The sequence below is a fragment of the Delphinapterus leucas genome, chromosome 3, assembly GCF_059928025.1.
Source record: "Delphinapterus leucas isolate spDelLeu-1000000601 "Yukka" chromosome 3, BTC_Dleu_Yukka2, whole genome shotgun sequence".
In the NCBI taxonomy this organism is placed as follows: domain Eukaryota; kingdom Metazoa; phylum Chordata; class Mammalia; order Artiodactyla; family Monodontidae; genus Delphinapterus; species Delphinapterus leucas.
In genome coordinates this window covers 65411433-65438647 of record NC_143131.1, presented here as the reverse complement: position 1 = coordinate 65438647, position 27215 = coordinate 65411433, and the positions used below count along the sequence as shown (strand labels likewise).

Genomic DNA, 27215 nt, shown 5'->3' with positions numbered 1-27215 from the left:
CTGTTGAGTCCAGGGCAATTCTGTGAGCCCCTCACCTGCTGACTCCATCAGCATGGGTGTGTGAGTAGAGCAGGAAACCCTCCACTCCCACATCTGCTACCAAATGAACGTTTCATTAGCAAAAAATAAACTTGTATTGTATTTAAACCACTGAGATTGAAAATTTACTTGCTACCATTGCTTGTATTACCTGGCTAATAAAATGGGTCTAGAGTGGGCAAATGAATTTTCTACTCTGACTGAAAGGACGGACCATCTCAATCAAAAAGCAATTCTTTCAGCTAACCAACTTTTTTGAGAGAATACTTGGTGGTGGTGGTTGAATTGATCAAGTGTTTGACTGAAACGGGACTAGGCACACTGAGCCTGGGCAAAGACTGGGAGCAGCAATAGAAAGTGCAGAGGATGGGACTTCCCTGGCGGTCCAGTGGTTAAGACTCCACGCTTCCACTGCAGGGGGCATGGGTTTCGATCCCTGGTCAGGGAACTAAGATCCCGCATGTCGTACAGCACAGCCAAAAAAACAAAAAGGAAAGTGCAGAGGAAAAACATCAGGAGACATGGGAGGCCAGGGCTGCAGGATTTTATGAATGGCTACACCCAAAGTGATGGGCTACTTGGGGAGAAATGGTGAGACTCTGTCAACTCAACATGGAAACCTGACTAAATGTGTCCTAAATGAGATAAGGCCCATCCAGCACCTATACACATCAAAGGCCTACACTGGATATGATGGCCATATGTGAAAAGACTGAAATAAGTAAACATATCTAGTAGAAAACGGGTCTTTAGTAAATGCTTTTTGGATCAATGAATGAACAAACAAGCAAGCAAATGAAAGAATGAACTGACATTTGGGGGGAAATGGGGCCATCAGCTGTTGAATACACATCTATCAAAGTTCTGTTGGTATCATATACACTGATGTGAAGGGCAAACCTTTATCAGAATCCTGCCTAGATAACTATTAAATTGAGTATTTCACAATTAATTGAGTGCTTTTATCTTTGTTATCCTTTTAACTATCCTGTGAATTCACAAAACAGATACTAACTTCAGGTCTCATTTTTTAAAAAAAGATTTATTTATTTGGCTGCACTGGGTCTTAGTTGCAGCATGCGGGATCTTTAGTTCCCTGACTAGGGATCAAACCCGGGCCCACCGCATTGGGAGCCCAGAGTCTTAACTACTGGACCACCAGGGAAGTCCCCAAGTCTCATTTTTGTTCCGTTTTTTCTCTGGCTCATCCTCCGCTGTGTAGAACAGGCATTTGGTTTAGCATGACAAAGTAGAACAAGCCAGAGCTTTGTAGACACACAGGCTGATTCTTCCATTCTCAATGGGATGGCCTCTTAAATGTATTCAGTTCTTTCCATGTCTATTGCCACTACCCTAGTCTAAGTAAAAGTCATTTCTCACAAAGAGAAATGTTCTACCAAATCAGCCTCCTAACTTTCTACCCCATGCACACTTCTGTCCCTTTTTCCAATTCATTCTCCACACTGTAGCCCGAGTGGTCTTCCTAGAACCCAAACCTGTTCATGCCATACCTCTGCCTTAAGCTCATCAATGACCTGCCATTAATCTTAGATTCAAATCCAGAAGCCTTAACTGACCTATAAGACAACTGATCCCTGCTTACCTCGCAAGTCTCGTCTCAGATCACCTGTCGCTCTCTTCCTTTCACTCTAAGTTCCAGCTGGACTGAACTTCTCCCAACATCTCGGTCACTCCAAGTTCTCTGACATCAGGGCTTTATCATCTGCTCCTCACTTTGCCTTGAAGACTCCTTCCCCCTTTCCTACTGCCTACCAGCTTCCACTTTGGCAAACTCCTTCTCACCCTTCCTCTGAAAGGGCTTTCTAGACTCACTAGACTGTGTTTCATCCTTTGCCATCCTTTTCCATACAACCCTCTGTTTTCTTTCCAGAGTGGAACTTACAACTGTAGTTACTTCTCTACTATCTTTACCGCTAGACAGTAAGCTTGGTGAGAATGGAGATCATTTCTTCAGTCCCACAGTTCTGAGATCACGATACGTGCTCAATAAGTAGCTGTTGAATTTGATTCAATTGAATTTCAAAGACTACATATAAAATAAATCAAGATGAGGTGAAAAAATAAAAAATTAAATTTTCTTTGCATAAGACTGTTAGGGTAAAACATTGATTTATTTTATCACAACGTTTACCCCAAATGCTATACAAATATAAAGTTTTATTTTAATAACTCACTCCTGCACAAATGAAAGATGACACCAATTGAAATAGACTAAGTTGATGCTGCAGATGGTATGAGGACAGATAAAATAATGCCATCTGTGAACGTATAAAAGACAGCCAGATAGCTACTCCCTCAAAAATTATAAAGGTTGTCTGAAATATGGAAAGATAAAAGCAAAAGAGGTTAATAAAAACATAAATCACATTTATGAAGTCTTCCAAAAGACTTTAAAAAAAATACTTTCTTGGAAAATAGAAAGGTAGTAGCTTTTTTTAGCCTTGTGACAGCCCAGACAAAAGCCTGTTCACTATGAATCACTTTCACATTAACCCAGCCTTTACTTGTTAGGGAGGTAACAGCTCAGAGGTTAAGAATTTGGGCTGAAAACGTAAATGACCTCAGTTCAAATCCAGGCTCTTCCATTTACCAGTAATTTAGACTTGCCCTATTTTCTCCATCTATAAAATGGAAATAATAATGGTCCCTAACTCATAGAGTTGTTACAAGAATTCAATGAAATAATACACATTAAGCACTTAGCACAGTGCCTGGTACATAGTAACTACTCAATACATGTTAGCTGTTACCACCATTATTATTACAGAGATCTTTATTTGGTTATGAAATTTGTTTGGTAGGCATCACAGAGAACAGCTCAGGGGAGGGAGAAACAGCACCCAAAACGTAAGCTTGGAAATAACCATGTGTAGACAAGCCTTTAGGCATAGATATGCAAAAAGGTGTTTTGTGCAAAGTGAACAGGAAAGGATTACACAAGGAAAGCTAGTTCTGGCATCTCAAGTGCTACATCTGACTGGTAGTAGTGACCTGAAGTACTGTACTAAGATTGGTTAGTAGGTACATTGAGAAAGAATGCCATAACCAACTACAGATGTCTAACACGGGCAGGGAGAGGGGGAGACGGGGAGAGGGTGTGAGGCACTGTTTACCACCACGAATTTCTCATCACTGGGGCAGCTATACTTCCACTTTTATCTCCTATAAGCAGAATGCAAATCAATAAAAAAATGACTTCTAATCAAGTTTTTTTAAATAAAATGGTATATCTTAGAACTGTTCTTTAATTAGCAGGTATAAGACTTTCTAAATAACCGTAATAAAATAATAGATCAGACCACCAGAACAGAAAACAATTATTTTGGTGCAGTCAATGAGAGAGATCAACAAAACAGGAAATAGCACTGTCAATTAAATGAGGATAAAGATATCATTCCAAGATGCCCTATGGTATTCTACAACTGATCTTATCACATGATACATTCTAAACAAATGAAAAGCGGACACCTGAGTCATTCATTTCATTCCATATGACAAAAAAACAATGAATCTGAGGTCCTGGGGATGACAAATATTCTTCTTTACCACCAAAGATCCAACGAGTAAATGTGGGTGTTGCTGGAGTCCTTCACATTTGAAAATGAACTGAGTGATGACGTTAATATCTGTTGTATGTGGCTGTCACTCAGAAACACAGTGTATCGCCTATAGCTACTGCCATAGTAAGGACATGTGATCAGTCTGTACCTGCTGGTTGCTATTTGTGGAGATGCCTCTATAATTCTAACATCAGGTTATTTGGGGAGGAAAGAAATAAACTACTGGGGAGAGGTTTTTCGTTGTTGCTGTTTGTTCTGATTTTTTCTGAAAGGTTAGCTCTAGAGACAGATGATACAAAATGAGTAAATTAAATTCAGACATTAACACATTACTCATGCGATATGGCTAAACCAACTACCTAAACAACTTTCTGGTAGAAACATGAATCACAGGCCTTCTCCTAGGACCTAACCATCATTATTTGAATCTACCTAGCTTTGCCTTTCACATACACTATTCACTCATTCATTCAATGAACAATTACTGAGTGCTTATAAAGCACCAATTGCAAAAATAGAAGATGGAGAGTGCAAATATCACACTCAAAATCTTATAGATCATGAAAGAGTTTATTTTTATTTATGAAATTACATTCTAAAGAGCTATTCTCAATATTTACTTTGTTGCAAATTGTATATCACCCAAGTTTTTAAGGATTTTTATTACTCATGTTCAAATGAGGCATCATTTTACCAAGAGACAATTCACCCTTTTCAGAATATTAAACAGAACAATTTTCTGACAGCTACCTTCCATTATTGGTTCAGGCCACAAATCTGAGTCTTTGAAAAGAGCATGAATATGATTTGTGTTTTTGATGATAATGGAAATGGGTATTTTCAGACCATCCCTCCCACTGCGGACAATTCAAAAAGCCAAACAAAACATAAAACACGTTCATGAAAGCATCAAAGGACTAACAAAATGGTAAGGAAAAACTATACTAAAATCTAAAAGAAAGCAAGAACCCAAAGAAATAATCCAGCAGTCAAAACCACTTTTGCACTAAAAAGATACGCCAGAAGGATCTGCTGTAAAAATAAGCTGGCCTCATAGTAAGGGTAAACTTGTAGAGTAGGTGAGCATCATTTGGATGAACTGAAACATGTCAAACATTGAACCTGGATTAAGATGTCCCAGACTGGAAGTATCACTGAGAATCTGGCAGGAGCAAATGAAAATCGTCTTTGGGAAAAGACATCTTCATCTTAGCTCTCATGTTATTTATTTATTTATTTTTATTGGAGTATAGTCGATTTACCATATTGTGTTAGTTTCAGATGTAGAGCAAAGTGTTTCATTTTTTTCAGATTATATTCCATTATAAGTTATTATAAGATACTGAATATAATTCCCTTTGCTATACAGTTTATCTATTTTTATGTATAGTAGTCTGTGTCTGTTAATCTCATACTCCTAATTTGTCCCTCCCTCCCTCCCTCCCCTTCCCCTTCGTTAACCATAAGTTTGTTTTCTGTGTCTGTGAGTCTGTTTCTGTTTTATATATAGATTTATTTGTATTATCTTTAGATTCCACATATAAGTGATACCATATAGTATTTGTCTTTCTCTGACTTTCACTAAGTATAATATTCTCTAGGTCCAATCATATTGCTGCAAATGCCATTATTTCACTCATTTTTAATGGCTGAGTAATATTCCATTGCATATATATATACCACATCTTCTTAAGCCAATTGTCTGATGATGGGCACTTGGGTTGTTTCCATGTCTTGTCTATTGTAAATAGTGCTGCTCTCTCACTTTATTCTTAAAAATAAAATCTCTAAATAATATAACCAGCATTCAAGCATAAAAAGAAACGAGATGAGTAAGAATCAACAGAAACAACAGACAACAGGAAGAGACATAAAAACTACCAAGTTTTGTGGGGTGTGGGGCTGAATGATAAAAAATAATAAATTCAAAAGACATTGTCAAAAGAAAGCAGATGAATTACAGAACAGGTAGAGAAATTAGAAATCAAATCAGTTATATAATTTCCATTACTTTACAGGTGATCTTTCTTTGCTCTCTTGCTCTCTATAGGATTTTTATCTCTGATTCAGTGTCATGTGTAGTTTCATCATGATTTAGCAAAACGTGGATTTCTTGTTTGTTTTCAATTGCACTTTGATTCAATTGTGCTTTCTAAACCTAAGGAGTCACATCTTTCATGAAATATGAGAAACTCTCATCTTCTATCTCTTTGAATATTGTCTCTCTTTTCCTGTTCTCATTTTCTTCTACCGGAAATTTGATGAGGATTACGTTAGACTTGATTTGTCTTTCAATCTCTTCTATCTCTGATCACACTGTCTCTCTGTGCTACACTCTAGGTAATTTCTTCAGATATCATCTTGGATTTCAGATATTGCTTCTATTCTGGTCTAACCCACCCACCATTTCTAAAAGTTGTATGTGGTTCTTCTTAAAAAATCAACCTGATCTCTTTTGATGGTATTCTTGTTCTGTGCTCATGTTTTTATTCTCTTTTGTGTTTTTTTTAACTTGGTGGTTCAATATTTATCTTTATAATCCCCTTATCTGAAGGTCTTGGGATTCTAAGTCTACTGTTTATAACGTCTGCTGACTCAACTCATGATTACTTGCTCCTCCACATCTTTTGTAATTACAGTTTATGCGCTTACAGCAGAATTTGCTCTTTGAAATTCCTAGGAGGCCTAGATGAGAGTGTATCCCTTCAGGGAGGACCTGTATTTGCTTTCGCTAGGAACCATAATGCACAATGGGACAATTTTAAATACATTTCATAACTTAGAAACTGCCAGACCACAGAGATAAAACAAATTAAAATAACAAACCTGAGTGAAGGTGGGCCTGTGGTTAAGAATTCTTGGAAACTTGGCAACTATAGTACAAAGCAGAGACCAGCTAAATGTTCCTGAGTAGCCTGTATCCCAAAAGATGCTGGTTAATCCATATGCAATAACAGGGCAGACGTTTGGGTAAGAAGCATTTAGGGTCACTTTTTCCTTGGTGGCAGCAGTCCCCTTCTCTGCTCTCACTCGCATCCACACGGCAAAGGAAAAGAGGCATGGGGTCAACACCAATCAGTCACAGCTCCCAGTTATGCTTCACCCACCACTCTTCCTTCCCATTTATGAGAAGTAGTGTGTCTCACTGGGCTGAGTAAGAGCAGAGTCGCCACAGGTGAACATTTGTTGGCAGGCTCATGGAACATGGGAAACCACAAAGAATAAACAGGGCCGCCTCGTGTAGTTAATTTCAGGAAGTTCCAGAGAGTTAAAAGGGCATTTAGTTTTGCTAATATAAACTAAATGTTAAGTGGAGCAAATATATAATATTCTATTACTTTGTCATTTAGGCCAGGGCTATAAATTAGACATACAAATATTAATACTCTAAACATATGGGTTTACCAAAATAAAAGTCATTTAATTATTCAAGAAAATTAACTATCACTAAAATGTACTTTAGAAAATTACACAAAAATCTAGTCAAGGACCTATTTCCTAAAACCAACAATTTTCAATTTTCTTAAATATTGGTGTGATTTAAATACCAAGAATAAACTTAGCATGCTTAATTCTCTCAAGCAGTTTTATAAAAATCTAACTTGAATTATAAAAGTATTCTTCATTTGTTCTAATTATGTTATTGAGTTATACAGTGAGTCACAAGCATTTTATTTTAGGTATAGAAGTTTCCGTCACTTGCATCTCCTCCTCCTCACTAGATTACACCTTGACCAAATTAGATTAGAAACTCCTTGAGAGTAGGAACACTGTCATTGACACTAAATAACACAAAATTAATAATAACTATCTGGGACTTCCCTGGTGGCACAGTGGCTAAGAATCTGCCTGCCAATGCAAGGGACACGCGTTCGATCCCTGGTCCGGGAAGATCCCACATGCCACGGAGCAACTAAGCCCATACGCCACAACTACTGAGCCTGCGCTCTAGAACCTGCGAGCCACAACTACTGAGCCTGCGTGCCACAACTACTGAAGCCCGTGAGCCCAGAGTCCGTGCTCCGCAGCAAAAGAAGCCAACGCAGTGAGAAGCTCGTACACCACAACAAAGAGTAGCCCCCACTCACCGCAACTAGAGAAAGCCCGCAAGCAGCAACGATGACCCAACACAGCCAAAAATAAATAAATAAGTTTAAAATAACTATCTTATACTACTAAGTGTTAATGTGCACTTGGTCAATCAGAACAGAAAGTTGAGCTTCCTAAATTCCCAGGACTCAGACAACTTAAAGTATTAAATAAAAGAGAAAGGCTGTGATCCAAGCCCAACCACATACAATGACAGTCCTCAAATGCTAATGGTTGCATCATTCTGAGAAGGGACTCACACAAAGGCTCTACCTCCTTACCAGTGGTCCTTGAAAATTCTCCTCACGGTTCTGACTATAGCTACAGGCAAAAGATAAAATACAGGGAAGTACCAGATTCAGGAGAACTGACCAGGACAGATACTGGACAACTGACATCGTGGGCACACAGCCTCCTTCCTGTCACGACTGGAAACCCCCCAGCCAGGTCATCTTATGACTGTCTTCCCATCTTTCTAAAACAAGATGTGGTGGAAAAGAGATGCTCTCAAGTCTAACATGGGCTTTCCAGAGAGATGGGCTTGGGTTTGAATCTCACTTTCACCTGATTAAGATGGTGGTGAAGGGGTGGTAGCAGTACCATTTAAAAATTTCATATATGTTTGTGTGTGTGTGTGTGTGTGTGTGTGTGTGTGTGTATTATATTCTCTATATTATTTACTTTTTAAGAATAAAACATTGCAAACACACACAAAACACTACCCCAGCTGTATTTCTTTCCCTTTCCTCCCTTCCCAGAAGTGACCATTTTCCTGATGTTAATAAATATCCTTTCTACTTCCTATTTTTATATTTCTACCACTTATGTCTGAATCCCTAAACAACACAAATGTGTTACAAAGTTCAGATAAATGGTTATTGTGCTCTATGTATTCTTTTATAACATTGTTTTTATGAGATTTATCCACATTGAAACATGTAGACTTGAGTCATTCATTTTAACTGCCATATAATATTCTAATGTATGACCAGGTAACTATTTTTCCATTCCCCTACTAATAACTAGGTTGCTTACAATTTTTGGGTATCACAAAGCTCACAGCTATCTTCTTGACTGCACAACGGATGCCAGGAACCACAGTAATCCTTTATATGTACCATCTTATTTGGTCCTCACAACACCACTATGGGGTAGGTAATGCAATTCCCATTTTACAGGTAAAGAAACTGAGGTGTACAAAAGTTCATAACTTGACCCAAGTGACACAACTGAATGAGGGAATCAGAACTCAAGCTCAAGTGTCTCGTTGACTCCAAAACTGTGCTTTTGGAGTGGCCCTATGTGCTTTGCTGGATGATCTCGATTAATGAACCTGAGTGTCAGTTTTTCTCATCTATAAAATAGAAGCAGTAACCATCTCTGAGGATAGCTGAAAGAACAGAGATAACACAGATGAAAAATGCAGCTGAAAAACCAGATGAAAAACCAGTTAGACACTGGTTTCCCTTTCTGCCATTTTCTTTCCACTCATATGATCCTCTTGAGTTTTCATCTTCTGCTTCCGCCCACACAGAGACTAGTTTACAGAGGAACAGACCTCACCTCTCAAGCCTAAGCACTTCCCTCTTCGCACCTTGGCTACTCTTCTTTCCTCAACTCTTAGATTTGGACGTCTGCTCCTTTCTACCAAAACATTTCCCTTTCTTTTTTTAAAAAAATATGTTTCCTTTTCATCCCTAAAATCAATGTAACATTTTGCATAAATACCTTCACCTGGACAGATACAATCCAGAATGTTTTTCAAAGGTAAGGGAGATTAAAGATTTTTCAGAATACTGTACTATAGGAGCAAAATTGCATAATGTTTGCAATTTACAAAATTCAGTGTTCTTTACAACTTCACTACAGATATTGAATAAATGTGTGATACATTTAAATAATCATCAAAACACTCATTTCCATTCCAGAGATGTGTACATTTGATCTGCCCATGCCAAGAGGAGGAAAGATATGAAATAACTGAGCCTATCTGTCATGGATTGAACTGTGTCCCCCCAAAAATATATGTTGAAGACCTCCGTACCTCAGAATGTGACCTTACTTGGAAATAGGGTTATTGTAGATGTAATTAGTTAAGATGAGGTCATACTAGAATAGGGTAGGCCCCTAATCCAATTTGACTATATTCTTATTAAAAGAATGCCACATGAAGAGAAATGCACACAGGGAGAATACTATGTGAACATAAAGGCAGAGATAAAAGACAACACATCTCCAAGCCAAGTAACACCAAAGATTGCCAGCAAACCACCAGAAGCTAGGAGAGAGACACTGAATAGATTCTCCCTCACAGCCCCACTGACATTTTGATCTTGGACTTCTAGCCTCCAGAACTGTGAGACAAATTTATGCCATTTAAACCACCCAGTTTGTGGTACTTTTGTTTCGGCGGCCATAGTAAACTAATACACTGTCTAAATCACCAATTATGTAATTCAGATTCTACAGGTATGGTCTTTAAGAGCCACATGAAAATCACGCTGACCCCAAATATTTCTAAGCAAATAAATTCTGATTCAGATGGGTTTAGAGTTATGAGCTAGACCTTTTTACATGATACTTAAAACTAGCTATGCCTGAGGTGGATGATAGCCCCTTCCTGTCACCCAGCCTGGCTTCCTTACTAAGTCACATGACTTTCTCTGATCAACTTCTATCTATTTTAATTCCACTAGGGGTTTGACAAGAATGCAAGATGTCGCCACACCATTTCTTCCACTGTTAAGTACAATGTTTTCACACCTGAACAAGCAATTATTCCACTAAAAGAGAAGAAATGATTTCTCAGAACCAAGTCTGTGGCACTAAAACAAGGAATCACATGAAAGAAAACTGCTTCTAAGGTTCTTTTAAAATCAAGAAGTTTTTCTCAGAAAATTAAACTTCCCTTATATAGGTTTGTCTTTATTTTCAAAGCCTACTGAGAACACTAAGATTTTCAAATGGATTCATTTGTTCATAATTTCTTAATCATCTGTTATATTCAAAGTACTATGAGCTGCCAGTGTATTCTATGTGTGTGTTTGGGGTGGAGTAGTAAGAAACAGGACATAATTGAGAGGAGATAACTTTCTATAGCGGGAGGAAGGAGAAGAAGGAGGACTTCTCAAAGGAGGAGTCTGAGTTAGGACTTTAAGGACTTTCTTTTCATTATCCATTCAATAAATACTTACCAGACTATACTACAAAGGCACAGTAATCAAAACAGTATGATATTGGCACAGAAAGCAGACACATAGATCCATGGAACAGAATAGAGAGCCCATGGTCAATTAATGTACGTATGGTCAATTAATCTATGACAAAGAAGGCAAGAATGTACAGTGGACAAAAGACAGTTTCTTCAGTAAGTGGTACTGGGAAAACTGAACAGTTATATGTAAATCAATGAAATGACAGCATTCCTCACACCATACGCAAAAATAAACTCAAAATGGATTAAAGACTTAAATGAAAGGCCTGAAACCGTAAAACTCCTAAAAGAGGACATAGGCAGAACACTCTTTGACATAAATTGTAGCAATATTGTTTTGGATCTGTCTCCTAAGGCAAAAGAAATAAAAGCAAAAATAAACAAATGGTGCCTAATTAAACCTAAAAGGTTTCGCACAGCAAAGGAAACCATCAACAAAATTAGAAGACAACCTACTGAACGGGAGAAAATATTTACAAGTGATATGACCAATAAGGAGCTAATATCCAAAATATAAAAACAGCTCATACAGCTCAATATCAAAAAAAAATAAAATAAAAACAACCGGATTCCAAAGTGGGCAGAAGACCTGAACAGACATTTTTCCAAAGAAGATATACAGATGGCCAACAGGCACATGAAAAGGTGAACAACGTCGCTCATTACCAGAGAAACGCAAATCAAAAGTACAAGGGGATATCACCTCACACCTGTCAAAATCGTTATCATCAAAAGGTCTACAAATAACAAATGCTGGAGAGGATATGGAAAAAGGGAACCCTAATACACTGTTGGCGAGACTGTAAATTGGTGCAGCCACTATGGAAAAGAGCATGGAGGTTTCTCAAAAAACTAAAAATAGAACTACCATATGATCCAGTGATTCTCCTGCTGGGTATATATCTAAAGAAAACAAAAACACTAATTCACAAAGATACATATACCCCAATGTTCATTGCAGAATTATTTACAATAGCCAAGAAATGGAAGCAACCTAAATGTCCATCAATAGATGAATCGATAAAGAAGATCTAGTATATTTATACAATGGAATATTCTTCAGCCATAAAAAAGAATAAAATTCTGCCATTTGCAAGAATGTGGATGGACCTAGAGAGTATTATGCTTGTGAAATAAGTCAGAAAGAGAAAGACAAATATTCTACTCTATAACTTATATGTGAAAATTAAAAAATAAAACAAGCAAATTTATATAACAAAACAGAAATAGACTCTACAGACATTGAGAACAAACTAGTGGTTACCAAGGGGGAGAGGGAAAGGTGGAGGGGCAAGACAGGGCTATGAGATTAAGAGATACAAACTATTATGTATAGAATAAACAAGGATATATTGTACAAACGGAATTATAGCCATTATTTTGTAATAACTTTAAATTGAATATAATCTATAAAAATATTCAATCACTATGTTTTACAATATTATATGTTTCAGGTATACAACACAGTGAGAATGTTGTGAATCAACTACACAACTATACCTCAACTTAAAAAAGGAATACTGATATATGCTACAACATGAATGAACCTTGAAGATATTATGCGTGGTAAGATAGTCACAAAAATACAAACCTTGTGTTATTCCACTTATATGAGTTACCTATAATAGTCAACTTCATAGAGACAGAAAGTAATATGGTGTTTGCCAGAGTTTAGGAAAAATGAGTAATGAGAAGTTATTCATGAATGTGTACTGCGTTTCAGTTTTGCAAGATGAAAAGAGCTCTGAAGATGGACTGTGGTGATGGTTGCACAATACTAATGTATTTAATACACTTAAAATGTACTTAATGATAAAAAAAAATGTACTTAATGAATGTACTATACTTAATGACATGTACACATAAAAATGATTAAGATAAATTTTACATTATGTGTATTTGACACTAATAATACATATTTTGTTTAAAAAGTGCAAATGTAGAAAAATGAGCACAGGGGAAAAATACTTATCAATTGCTTGTTACAAATGAAACACACAGTTGAGTGAGACAGGCAGATATTAAACAAATACCAATCATAGTAAGTCCTATACACTATCCAAGAATAATACGAAGAACATAATTTAGATCAGGAGGTCAGAGAAAAGCTCTCTGAAGAACTAACACTTTAAGGTAAAACCTAAAGAATTAAGCAGTTAGCTGTGTAAAAACTGAAGAGAAAGAAAAGAATATTCTAGGTAGAGAGACGAGTAAATGCAGAGACCATGAGAAGAGAAAAAGCTCTGGGATGCTCAGGAACTAAAGGAAGGCCAGAGTGAACAGACAACAATGAATGCATGAATGCAGAGGAAAGTCAGACAGAACAGCCATGTTTAAGAATTTTAATTTTATTTGAAGCACAATGGAAAGCCAATGAAGAGTTTAAGGCAGTGGAGTAACATGATTCAGCTTTTATTTTCAAAAAAGAGATCAGTTAGGAGGATACTGCAGCAGTCCATGTGGGACTGACTGCAGTCAAGATGGCAAGACATGCACAGTCTCTGGATATATTTTAGGGGTAAAAGCAATAGGACTTAGTATTAGATTGGATGTGGTTGTCAAAAGGAAATGTCCAGAGTAACTCCCAGGTTTCTGGCCCAAGCAACGCATTAGGTGGAGGGGACAGGGAACCAGGAGGAGGAATAGGGTTGAATACGTTAAGTTTGAGATGCCTGTGATACACCTATGTGTTTAGGAGCCTGAGTTGAATATATAAGCCTGGAGAATAGAGGAGAGTATTTGAGAATCAAATTTGAGAATCACTGACATTTTGATATTTATGGTCATGGGCATAGGTAAGTTCATTGGAGAGAAGAGAAGGGGAAGGAAGGATAAGGGAAGGAAGAAAGCTGAGCTCCTAAGGTTCAGGCCTCAGGAACTCCAACATTTAAAATATACAGAGAAGATGAACAGTGAGCAAAGGAAACTTTGAAGAAGCAGCCAGCAAGTTAGGGAGACAAAAATGAGTAGTTTCCACTTTAGAAAAAGGGAACAGACTGTACAAAGGTCCAGAAATAAATCACACCTTAGTGTGCTGTGAGAACTGTAAATAGTAGGGAGCAAAACATAATCAGATAAACATTTTTAAAAAAATCATCTTTGGGTAATGCAGATAGAAACAGAGAAGGGCAATACCAGAGGCGTGGAGATGCTTAGTTTCCTTAATAAAAAGTCTTTCATGAAAGGGCTTTCACCTGAGTGCCTTTCATAAAAAGTGATTTTACAAAAAGGCAAGATGATATAATACTACTTCTTGCAGAGAGACAATGTTTTCATCATTGATCAAAATAGTTCATCCACTAGAAGGGGAGGAACTGATTTCTCAGGTTCCCTTTGTGGTTAATAATCTGCTGTTCTATAAGTGGTATGCACACCTGCACACGCATGTACACACACACACAGCTGCATTTTCAAGAAAACACTATCTCACTGAAGAAAATGTCTTATTTCCAATCTGTTCTGCATACTCATGTCGAACATTTCCTGAGGCAGAGACATGCTAGTGGATGTGTGGTTCTGGAGCTGTGGGAGATAATGGAGACAAAGTCATCTGCACATGAGTTACAGGAGAAGCCATGGCCACAGATAAGATCCTAAGTAGTGTTGAAAGTAAGAAGATGCCCCAGGAAAGAGCCACGGGTAACATCAACACTTAAGGTGCAGGTAGAAGAAGAGGTACTCATGGAGAAAACTCAGAACTTACCTTTGCTTAATATTTCAAAACATAGGGTAAGTTACTGAATCTTGAATACTCTTCTGAGATGACCAAATCTGCCTTGTAAATTAATATTTTGCCTAAAATACCGTTTTAGATACTCATCCCACACTTTTCAAAGTTTTCTGCCCCTCCCCCCTCCCAACCAGTCACTATTTACAAGCAGAATTTGCATTTTGGGGCTTGTGGAGAAAACCAGTAAAGTACCTATGGTATATGTATAAAAGATTGACAAGACCATATCAACTAAAAGAAGCAGAAGAAATTCAAAGATGGAATCTCGAAAAAAATGAATTCAATATAATTTAATTTTAAAAGGTCTTAGGACTAATGGCTTGCCAACATGGCATTCAGCTATAAGAAGCCAGAGACCTACACTGAAGAATCTTCTTGCCTAAAATTACACAACTGATAAAACGTATGGGGCACAACACATGAGAAAGCATAACCTATTTATAAAAGCCAATGTGGTTTCAGTAGAGTAACATCTGACCTCAATAACCCAAGTGAATTCTTTGAATCAGTAAGTATAGGGTAAAAGCCATTTATACTTTCTAGAAAGTCACTAGAAAAATTTGCACCAAAGAGGTCATTTTATAGAATAAAAAGTAGTGGGAGTGGAAAATCCTCTGAAACTTGAGACACTTGGTCCTGAATTTATGAACTGTGTGACTGCCCTGGAAGCTAAAATAGGTTGAAAATATAAAAAAGATCCTAAAGGATTTAAGAGAATTCATGGATGACTGACAAATAATGGCTCTTGAAGAACTTTGGGAGATCCACCTTATATCTTGCTAAGTTCCCTTGTCACCAATTATTTGCTGTATGGTCTCACTATAGACGAAAACTAGGCTCTAAACTAACCTTTGGCTGCCTATGTCAGAGACAGAATATTAGCCTGGATGCATGGCACCTAATGTTAGTACTAAAACAACAACAACAATAAATATATAGCTGAACTACTGACTAATCAGCGGAAGATTTTCTCTAGGTATTTGTTTGGAAGACATGGCAAGTGCAATTAAGACATAACTGGAATTCTTTTGAAGTCAATTTTTTTTATATAAACACATTTTTATTTATTAATAGTGATTTATTTATTTTTGGCTGTGTCGGGTCTTAGTTGTGGCACAGGGGCTCTGTAGTTGTGGCGTGCAGGCTCTCTAACTGTGGCACACGAGTTCAGCCCCACGGCATGTGGGATCTCAGTTCCCTGACCAGGGATCGAACCCTCATCCCCTGCACTGGAAGGCAGATTCTTAACCACTGGACCACCAGGGAAGTCCCTGAATTCAATTTTAATCGATTAGGAAACTTAAAGTTTTAAAACTATGACTTAAAATAGAAATGGCAAAGGAAGAAGTTTTGTGTGCCTGTTTTCAGCTATATATGTTTTAGGCTGGTCTAAAGTTCAATACTTGAAAGCACTGGAGTTCAATGCATGGAGTACCTTCTCTCAGCCTTTCTGGGAAAGGAGGGTCCCAAAGAGTACATGATTAGCCCCAAAAGAGCATACAACATGGTCTACTGAATTTATCTCAAATTAATCCTGTTTATACAAAACAAATTTAACAACAGAAATAAAAAATTTAATTTGCATGTAAAAGTCTGCTAGCAAGTCTGTTTCTGTTGAATATTTCAACCAACCAAATAAAATAAAAATAATAATGTGGACGCTTTAGATGCCTTTCTATCAGCCAGAAGGCAACACCCCTTATATTGCTGTCCGCACACTATCTACAGAAAGCCATCTTGTCTGCTTTTGCTCCATGAGGTATCTTTATCTCGTTTGAATACTGAACCAAAGTAGATACTTCCATTTTCAGAATTCCTTCTTTACCTAGTCAGTTACCCCTGTCCGAAGGTCTTTATGACCCACTAAAAGCTGAAGTGATTTAGTAACCAGTCATCATCAGAACAGTATCTTAAAGCTTAGGACTAACAGTAACAGCATCTGCTCTCCTTTGCCAAAGATGGCTATTTACTAAGCACAGCATAAGACGCAGCCATTAGTGCGGCTGCTGTGCAGTTTAAGAGACGATGCACGTAAAGCCCGTAGCATAGTGCTTGCTATATGATAAAGAGCTCAAAACTGGCAGTGAAGATTACTGCCTCATTCTATTCCTTACCGCAGCCCTGTGAGGAGGTACTGTACCACTGCAAAGGTGAGAACACGGTGGGCTGGCTAGGGGGTGGTGAGCTGCAGCCTTAGTGGGACTGACTCAGTTGACAGAGCCCACTAACAGCACCAGCACTACACTCTCTCTGGTCCGTCCATATGGGAAGCTGTTCAAGATGGATTCAATGCTGATTTTAAATCTAGGCTCTACCAGCTGTGAAACATCAAGCAAGTTATTGAAGCTCTCTGAATCTGTTTACTTATCTCAAGGACCCACCCTCAGAGGATGATTCTGAATATTAAATACTGGTACATAGTAAAAGCACAATAAATAATAGCATTCATTCATTCAGTCCGTCAGTCAACATTATTTGGACTCCTACAACATGACAGGCATAGGTCACAGCTCCCAAATCTATCTGCATGTCAGAATCATCTGGGAGCTTTTAAAAATTCCAACTCCCAGGCCACACTGGAGGCCACTGAAATCACAATATCTGGGGGCTGGATACAGGCATTAAGTATTTCAAAGCTACCCAGGTGATTCCAACGTGCACACAAGCTTGGAAACCACTGTGTTTCAGGCACCAGACTCACTTACCTTCCCTGAAAGCACACCTAGTTTACTCATCCTACCTTCTTAAACATCTCACATCTAAGCCCTCTTTCAGATTCCTACTGTTACTTCTTTAGCTCAGGTCCTCAGGACCTCTCCGTGAACTTGCCAGCTTGTTCCCCACCCATGACCACTTTGTCTGCTCCCACACACAAGACAGCTCTGATCCTATCACTCCCATGTGCAGAATCACTGGATTAACCTCCTCTGGCTACCAGCTCCTCAGCCCAGCCTTCAAAGCCCTCAACAAAAGGCAGTGCCCCATTGCCCCAGCCTCTCTCTCCCTACACCCTTATGTTACTGATGACCCAAACGAACTGGTTAACCCACTTTCTCCGGGCAGACGCCATGTCTTCCAACTGAAAGTAGGCTCGTTCTTAGGGACAAGGAAAAAAATCTTCCTGATAATAGTCTATTGCCAGATACAAAATAAAATCTTCCCCGACTGAAAACAATGTTCAGATTAAACACACAAAAGACAATTCCTTTTACCTTAGTTTAAGAAGTGGCTGGGTCACCCACTTCTTTAACTTCCGTCTCCCAAATGAAGTTTTAGTATGGTCTAAAACCCAAAATAAACTTCCTTTGGTTTTCATATCAGTCTAAAAAAGACCAGAAAACAAGGTTTATTAACTAGATGATTGTATTTGTACCAAAACTGCTAGTTGTTCATGCGTCCTCGTTATTCCATAGACCCCAATTTTAAATGTTACGCCCTAGCATAAAACAGAGCTCAAAACAGGTGTTCATTTAATGTCAGATGAATGAATGTATACATACACACATCCTTATATACACACACAAAGTACTTATATTTTACACAAGAAAGATATAGTCTATGTATAGTTTTTAGTTAACTAACAATAAATTATTGAGAAGTCTCTTTTGAAATGTTTGTCTTAAACATCTCAAAAATATAACTGCATCCTTTCCTGCCTTGGAAAGCACAGTGAAGATAATTTCATTTTCCTTTGGCAGTTCAGTATCTCCCACTACCTAAGAGTTGCCATTCTAAAGACAGATACTCTCATGACAACACTGAACAAGTTTACAGAGAGAAGTGAACCTGTACTGCACTCTAGGACTGTACCCCTGAAGGGCTTGATTTTAGTCTGTTTTATTAAATCCTTAGCAAAAATTTATCTATGCTTTGCCACTTTAATGTTAAGCCATTAAAAAAATTTTACAATTAACTAGAGATGGTATTAAATTTTACCAAGGTTTCACCGTAGTACAAAATGTCTAATAATAGGTTTAAGTTCTATTTGGAACATAAAGTTGTTTTCACCTGATTTTGTTTTTTTTTTACTCTTTCCTTTTCCTTCAAATCAACGAGCAGGTACTTACAGAATACCTCCTGTGTGCTCAGTAGAATAACTGGCAAAGATATATTAAGAAATGGTCCCTCCCTCAGGGCACTTACATCCAAGTGTGGGAGAAAAGACTCCTAATGAGGACACAATGCCACCTGGCAGAAATCAACTATAAAAAGTGTGCTATAACCTCTCCAGGCCTTAGGAGTTTAAAGCAGAGCACACACGGAAACTACAGTGTCATGGAAGGCTCCCTGAGGAGCTGGGCAGGCAGAGCAGACCTATGAGGAAAATCCACATCAGTGACTGCACCATCCCTTCCTGAGACGAGAGCCCGACTGCCTGGACCACAGTAAAGGGTCCCAGGAAGAGTACGGTGGAGGGGAATCATTCTCTAATTACCTGGCATCATTGCGGAAGCAGGCTCAGACAAGAGAGGGAGAGCTGAGGGAGACCTGAGTCCTGTTACACCTTTGCTCTCCCTGGCAACCAGCTCCCTCCTCATGACCCCTTTCCATTGCTCTATGGTAAAGGAGGACAAAGCCGAAGCACAAAGACAAGCAGAAGATGCTAATTCTCAGCTTCTATTTCTACAAGGGCCCAAGTCCTGATAAAGAAAGGGATTTTAGAGAGTATTCTGATGACAGATGATTTTTGCCTTAGGAATTTGATTTCAGAATTGACTCCACTGTAATGGGATGTGAACAGGGAGGATGTGGCAGAAGTAAAGAAATCTTGGAATACCGGGGCTGTGTCTGCAGGCTTTGACTGTGGGCTCTTCTTCACCCCAGAAATGCCCTTTTGTTTGCTACCTCGGGGATGTTTACAGAGTTGATGAGAAAGACTTGCGGGAAATATACTCAACTTCCGGATGACAGAATGACATGATAAAAATGTTATTGCATAAAAGGAAGGCTGACTCCAGTATACAAGGACAGCCTGGCAGAGGGAGAAACCAAGTGAGAGAAACTAGACAGCAATATACAAATCCAGTAGTCAGGAGAATAAATTCAGCATTTACTTTAATTCACAGCAGTTCTAGTGATTCACAGCAGATGGTTCAGCTTTTCCACTACTTACTCAAATGACTTGGAACTGCTTTTTCTTTCTGTGACTTTATGTTATAGTAACATTAGTTTTACAATATAATATCTCACATTTCCAAGTGATAGTTTAATACATGAAAGCAATAATTTTAATGTCTTCATTACCCTTCTCATTCATCAATAAAGGGCAAGTAAACAATGATGGAAGTTTGCGAAGTGAAATATTATGCATCTTACAGTCAAACTGAGTATCAGAGAAACTTGTTTTATATGCTGGATAATGAAGTAAGACTGCAGACATTTCAACAATCAGTTAAAAGTATGTAGAAAAAACATAACCAAGCAGACCAAAAAAATCCACTTTACATTAATTTCCAAAGATGATGCCTTTCCAAAGAAATATTTGATAAAGAAATTATCAGGATGGACGTGTTGCTTCAATCATTAAAAAGCACAGCTCTATAGCTCCCAACGTACTCCCAAGTAAGTATTTCATGTATTTGGTCCTCAGAAAAAGTGAGCACTGCAGTTACCAGTAGATGTCAGGCAATGCTGTCAGCTGAAGACAACAATGTTTTCACCTGCATACCTAAGCACAGACTGCTACCTTATCCCACATTTTTTTTCAAAACCATTTTGAATCTAATAGGCCTTATGTTTACCTGACCTGATTCTGAAGGATTTCCAGGTTCCTTAATGTTGTTCCATTAATTGTCATAAATTCCATTTCACCTGACAACTGTTTAAAATTCCTGTAAAAGAATGAAATATGAGCCATGATGCAAGTGCATAAAGAAATAGAAAAACTAATTTAGGCATTAGAAATACTCCAGTAACATGATTTCCTGCGATAGGAAATCGAACCAAAAGAAGCCAAAAAGAATATTCATCATTATGAGAGTATCTTCTATCGACACTGGGCGCTGTTAGGTAAACTGATGTGAAAGGACAGCTGTTGTCACACCAAAACCAAGAACAAGGAAGGGAAGTAATGGTACCAACAATTTTTAAATTTTTTTATATTTCCAGTAATAGAACCAAACATAGTCTTTTATCATTGGCAGAGCAAGTGGTGGTCTCTTCAGGAAAAGCTATGCGATTTGCTAGAAAAATATGTCAGTATACTTAAAAGCGTCCTCCTTATTCTTTAGCATGAGATCATCCTGATAAACACTTTAAAAGCTTTTAATCAACATTCCGGTATGTGCAAATGTTATTTACTCTATAATTAAGACCACAAATTAATGTGGCTAATGTTTTAGTAGAGTATAAAACTGAAAAAGTAGAAATTACTTCCTTAAGTTCAAAGAATTCACATTCTCCATATGTCCCTGTAACTATCCCAAACTAGATTAAAAATTCAATAAATTTCAAATAAACTTGACTATTGAGTTCAATGTGATTAATAAATGTATGCACAATTCAAATTTTGTCCTTATTAGCCTGTCATGTTAAAAAGTATATTAATCAATGCATTACTAATCCAGTAATTAACTTCCTTTATAAGCCAGTCCTTTGACATTTCTGTCCACAGCACTTACAGATTTGATGGCTCATTTTTCAAAGCAAGAAAAATAACGGCAAGTCACTAAACTATTTGGAAGGAAAGCATGAGTGTTTGCATCATAAAACTAACCCCACTCATCATGGCCATAATAAGATGTAAATAAAATCCAGTTTCGTAAGCCAGTTATGGAAGCAAGCTTTCATCCAGGAATCTAGAGCCTAAAATCAGAGCCCAAGGAGCCAGTCCTCATTGAGAGATGCCTCCACTTCTAGATGACTCCCACAACTAAGGTTCCAGAGCCCTGAAAAAGAAATAACTTACTGCATATTAGGAATGTTGCCTAGTAACTGAACACTGTCCCCTGGCAGTGTAATTTACCTGCAACAGGTTTGACCTAGCTTCCAAAGGATGACTTGTTAATGATTTTTAGAGGGAAGCAACTCCAACACTGATAGTAGGTGTGTGTAGGCCATTCTCTCCTTCTTGTAACTGTTAACTTGATTTGCCTTGCATTGCGGTAATTTATCTTCTTCTGCTATCCTCATTAATAGATCTAAGCTCCTTGGAGGCATGGGTTCTTTGTGTCTTATACCTTTTGCAGCACCTGCAGAGCCTAGCAGAAAGTATATGCTCAGCAAAGGTCTGCCATCTTTCTGTGGGGAGGCCAGTTTGGGTTTGTTTGGTTTCCTTTGAGTTATAAAGCCCAGAAATGGATGTGAAACACCCAGAGACAGTAATAAAATGTAAAACATTATTTTCAGGAAGAAACAATTAGGCAGTGATTTGCTGTACAGCTGACAGATGTTCACACACCTTCATGGTCAAAGATACAAGTTGGAAGCATTGCTAGCCTGGACTCTGAGTTGCTATTTAACCAGTTCCTATGTGTTTAAAGAAAAGTCATTTACTTCCCCTGTTCTTGATAGGTTTAACCTACACCCTAGAGGTGATTAATGAACACTTGAGTACCTTAATAAGACAGACTCTCGAAGGATGCTTAGTTGGCATCAAGAACCCACAATTCAGCAGCATTGACATCTGCACTGATCTTAATAAAAGAGATCAACCACTGGGCAATATTAAGTTAGACTGATTCCTATGGAATGATAATTACCAAGCAACTATAAGAACTAACTATGCTTCAGGTTTCCCATATGTTTGGATGATAATGTACTCTGGAGTTCTGACTCTTCCTTACAAATACAAAAGAAATTTCCTTCTGTCAGTGTCTATTTCCATTAGGAACTACATATATACTTTTGAAGTCAGGGTTATATCTGCCAGCATCCTTAGGAATTTGACAGTATGTGATCACTGATCAAGCAATTCTAAATTATCTATCCTTTTGGAAAAAAACAAATTTTATGTGCTTTGAAATAAATCTTATAAACAATGCCTGGCTAGCATTCACCCTGTGTGAACTTCCATAGAAATCTTCCAAGTAACATGGGAAAATACTTCATTAATATTTCAAACAACAATAATACAAAGGATGCTTTTTTTCCCCTCAAGCTTTATAATGGGAGAAAAATGTTCTTGCTGAAAATTGCCAAAGAAATTTAAGATTCTACATCATTCCTATACTACTTAAAGAAAAACAAAACAAAAACCAATCTTTCTGATTTAGACAAAGGCAGCAAAGGTGTAGACCTTATGTGAAAGATCAACCCCTTACAAAGATTCTATTTAAATACTATTAATATTATTTGAAAATGAAAACAGACAAAGAAAAAAAAGACACCCTACCACATTACATATGAAATTTATAGTGGAGAATAGTTCTCTATGTAGTTTTCAGAGTTCATACATTCACCATTTGGCTAACCTTTTGATGGTTAATTTATGAATTATAAATTGTATCATACGACAAAAATTCAGTTTTATTGTAGATTCACTTCTAATTTATTTGCAATTAAAACAAATATCTTTGCATTCCTAAATGCTGCCAGTATGCATATTAAAGAAGAAAATAAGAAGAAGGGTGTATAACAGATCCCCAACGATTCACTAGGAGAATACATAGGACTCAGTATATAGTCATACTCACAGCTATGATTTATTACCGTGAAAGGATACAAAGCAAAATCAGAAAAGGGAAAAGGTACATAAGGCAAAGTCCAGAGGAAACCAAGGGCAAGCTTCCAAGAGTCCTCTCCTGGTAAAGTCACACAAGATGTACTTAATTTCCCCAGCAGTGAGTTGTGGCAACATGTGTGAAATATCCACCAGAGAAGCTCATTAGAGACTCAGCACCCAGGGTTTTCACTGGGGGCTACATTCACATAGGCACCTCTTCCCCACCGTGTACCAAAATTCCAGCTCCCAGAAAACAAGTAGGTGTTCAGCATAAACCATACTGTCTGCAGAAACCGTTTAGGCACAGTGAGCCATTCTTACCAGAGAATGCTGGAAACCCTCCCCAAAGGCAAGGTCTCAGATGCCGGTCAAGGGTCAAGCTTGCATGTAGGGTTTCCTAAGGATAGTTGTCTCATCAGGTTTGCCATGTTAATCTTTTCTTGCATCTCTCTCTTTTCAAATTCTGTTTCTCTTAAAAGTATCTCTGTTGTATTTATTTACTTTTGTATTCCTTCTAGTTTACTCTTTATTCCTAAATTGATCTTTTTCTTTAATATATAGTTCATTCTCAAATCCTATCACCTCATTTCAAACCTTTCCTATTTCTCATCTATTCTCATTTGTCCTTTCATATTTAGCATCATTTCCTTTTAGCTCATTTTGAAGTAATAGGTTATAGTTTTTATTTAATTTGTGGGCATGTCTTTCTGGCATGCGTTCACTTTCTGTAAGGACATTATCCTGTTCCTTATTCTTTTTTATTATAATTTTATATGGGATTCCAATTTGGTTCTTTTCCCATTGCTAATTTTTAAGTGAAAATTAGTTTTCCAGAAGTTTCAGAACACAGACATTTTTTAGGATAGCTGATGTTACTTTACACATCTCCCTCTTCTGTTGTTTTTTTATGGTGTTCAATCATGCCACCTCACTTCTGCTTTCATTCGTAAAAGATTAAATGCATGAGTACTGTCCTTTAACCACAACTAGAAAATTATACAAATATGCATATACACACACATACACACTATATATATGTGTGTGTGTGTGTGTATATATATATATATATATACATATATATACATTTAAAACTGTTTTCGGGCAGTTGGACATCAGGCAGCATAGAACTGTGATCCCTGAGAGAAGAAAAACAAAAGAGGTAAACACTATGACTAACTCCTTGGAGAGACCAAGGAAAGTAGAAGTTGTGAGAGAGAATGTCAGAGACGACAGAGCTGCATACAGAGAGATGCAGAAGGGTCCCCTCAAAGTCTCTGGCCAAGCACTGATCCTTAAATATGCGGAGGACCTCACATGAGATCAGGGAAAGAACCACAAGAAACAGTAGGACGAACAAGGGTTCACATAAGGCTTAGAATAGTTTGCTCTCCGACTAAAGAGAGTAGAAATACCTCAAAATACTTAGGACATTGGGTAGAACTCTTGGAAGTGTATCGCTTTCAAGGTGGGATTAAAATAGACATAGACAAGGATTTCCCAATCTTGGTACTAAATGACATTTTACTGAGATAGCTCCTATCTGTCCACCCCACCTCTGCAGAAGAGGAAGTAGCTTACTTATCCAGGATCTATATGATATAGGGTAATTCTTCACAGAGCCAAAGATAAGGGGCTAGTGAAGGTAGAATATGGAAAGGCAAGAAAATTATTCTGCTACCCTTTTTTTATTCCACTGGCTTTTAAACTAGCATTTTCCTAGAATGTCAATTGCCAGCTTTTAAATCTCTCAACTCTACAAAGTTAATCACTCTTTTAAAAAGCTGTCTATAAGGGGCTTCCCTGGTGGCGCAGTGGTTAAGAAGCCGCCTGCCAATGCTGGGTACACGGGTTCGAGCCCTTTTCCGGGAAGATCCCACATGCCGCGGAGCTACTAAGCCCATGCGCCACAACTACTGAGCCTGCACTCTACAGCTCGCGAGCCACAACTACTGAGCCCATGCGCCACAACCACTGAAGCCTGTGCGCCTAGAGTCCGTGCTCCGCAACAAGCCCGCGCACTGCAACAAAGAGTAGCCCCCGCTCGCCACAACTAGGGAAAGCCCGAGTGCAGCAACAAAGACCCAGTGCAGCCAAAAGTAAAAAAAGTTAAAAACATTTTAAAAAAAGCTGTCTATGTTAGTAGCTGTCCTCTTTATCTTCAACTTTATGGTCTGTGAAATAAGAATTGAAACCAAGAATAAGAAAGGTGATGAAGTTTTATGAATGCTTTTCAATACCACTTCTTAATACTACTTCTCAATTAACTGTGCATTAGTATAAAGCACAGTTTTATATTATGGTGTTGTAGTCAACATTATAATACATTCAATAGCTATCATGAATACAAATTGACAGAATTCTTAAGCTTTCTTTTAATTTATGTCAATTAATATTTTTAATATTCTTCAGCAACAATACCACACAGCTCATTCTTGTCCCAGAATATTCTATCCAGAGCAGGTAAACTTCTTGCCTAGTACTTAAAAAAATTCAATTCAATAGTACTTACCAAATTCAATTTAAGAAATGTTTTTTAATATAACACCACCCTTTTTTTTATTTTTGAGAAATCACTTACTTGGGTTTGGAAAGCACCTTTTCCAAGTTAAACTCTTTCAAATATCTTATTATGGCAGCCAAAGAGCAAATCACAGGCTTTTCCAAGTTAATGATGCCAGAAAAACTTTGAGAACCTAAAAAAAACAGAATATACACCTTCATTAAAGTTATTATTCATTATTAAAAACAAACATTAAATAAAATTTAGTTTATGATTTTTGAAATAATAATTTAGACCGTTATCTCCCAAAATTACCCTTTGGAAAAATACAGAAGTTTACAAATACTTAGGGTACGAAAGAAAGGGCATTTTCTGATGGTGGATGACCCTTTTTTGGAGAGCAACAGAGCAACTATTTTCAAAGTGCAAAATGCTCATCCCCTTTGACCCAGAAATACTCCAAAATGCTTGTTAAAGATGTGTATACCAGAAAGTGAGTTGAAAAATCTTTTCTAGTAGTTTCTGCTTTATAACAAAGTCAATCAGCTATACATATACATATATCCCCATATCTCTTCCCTCTTAAAAAATTAGACACAACCTAATTGAACATCGATAAGGTATTACTTAAATAAATTTCAGTACATCCAGATTATTATGCACCTACTAATGGGAATGACTTTCCCATTAGCTTTCCATCTGGTCTCCCACCTCTATCCCTGTGCCCTATAGGGTATTCTTAACAGAGCAGCCAAAGGAATCCTTTTTAAAATGTACGTCACATAACTGGATTACTGTGCTTACAAATCCTCCAACATTTCCCAACTCACTGCGAGAAGCAGCACAAGTTCGTAAAGGGTCTACAAGTCCCTACACAACCTGCCTTCCATCTCCTTTCATCTCTGAGCACACCTCCTAATATTCTCCCCCTTAGTTACTCTGTCCCAGCACCCAGGCTCCTTGATAGTCTTTAAACACACCAAGCACTTAAGATATGTTGTACTTACTGTTGTCTCTGTCTGAAACTGTTCCTTCACACGTCCATGTGGTTTTCCCCCTTAACTCCTTTAATCTTCGTTCAAATCTTTGTTCAACTGCCACATTCTCAGTGTGGGCTTCCCTCACCACTCTGCTTAAAAATTCACCTCTTCCCTGCCTTTCTGTATAGTACTCATCACCTTTAAACACTATTTTATTGTACACCTCCCCCTATTAGGCTGTAAACTCCAGAAGGGCAGGAATTTTTGTCTGTTTAATTCCTTACAGTATGTAAAATACCTCAAATAGGCATTCAATAAAAATTAGTTGAAAGAATAAATACAAGTTATATTAAACAAATACATAGAAATATGTATGTTTATGTGTAGATCTGTACATCAAAAAATTCTTAAGGATTTGAG

General features: G+C 37.7%; 1 protein-coding gene across 5 annotated transcripts in view; it reads right to left on the bottom strand.

The window, feature by feature from the left end:
- The window catches only part of MSH3 (mutS homolog 3), a 182999-nt gene that overhangs the window by 96103 nt on the left and 59681 nt on the right, over positions 1–27215 (bottom strand). For all 5 annotated transcript variants that reach the window (XM_022593737.3, XM_022593729.3, XM_022593721.3 and 2 more), the window contains exons 10-12: positions 25894–26008; positions 20400–20484; positions 17866–17975 (exon numbers count right to left, since the gene is read on the bottom strand). In XM_022593737.3, coding sequence (XP_022449445.2) covers positions 17866–17975; positions 20400–20484; positions 25894–26008 — 310 coding nt within the window. The remainder of the gene's footprint in view (positions 1–17865; positions 17976–20399; positions 20485–25893; positions 26009–27215) is intronic.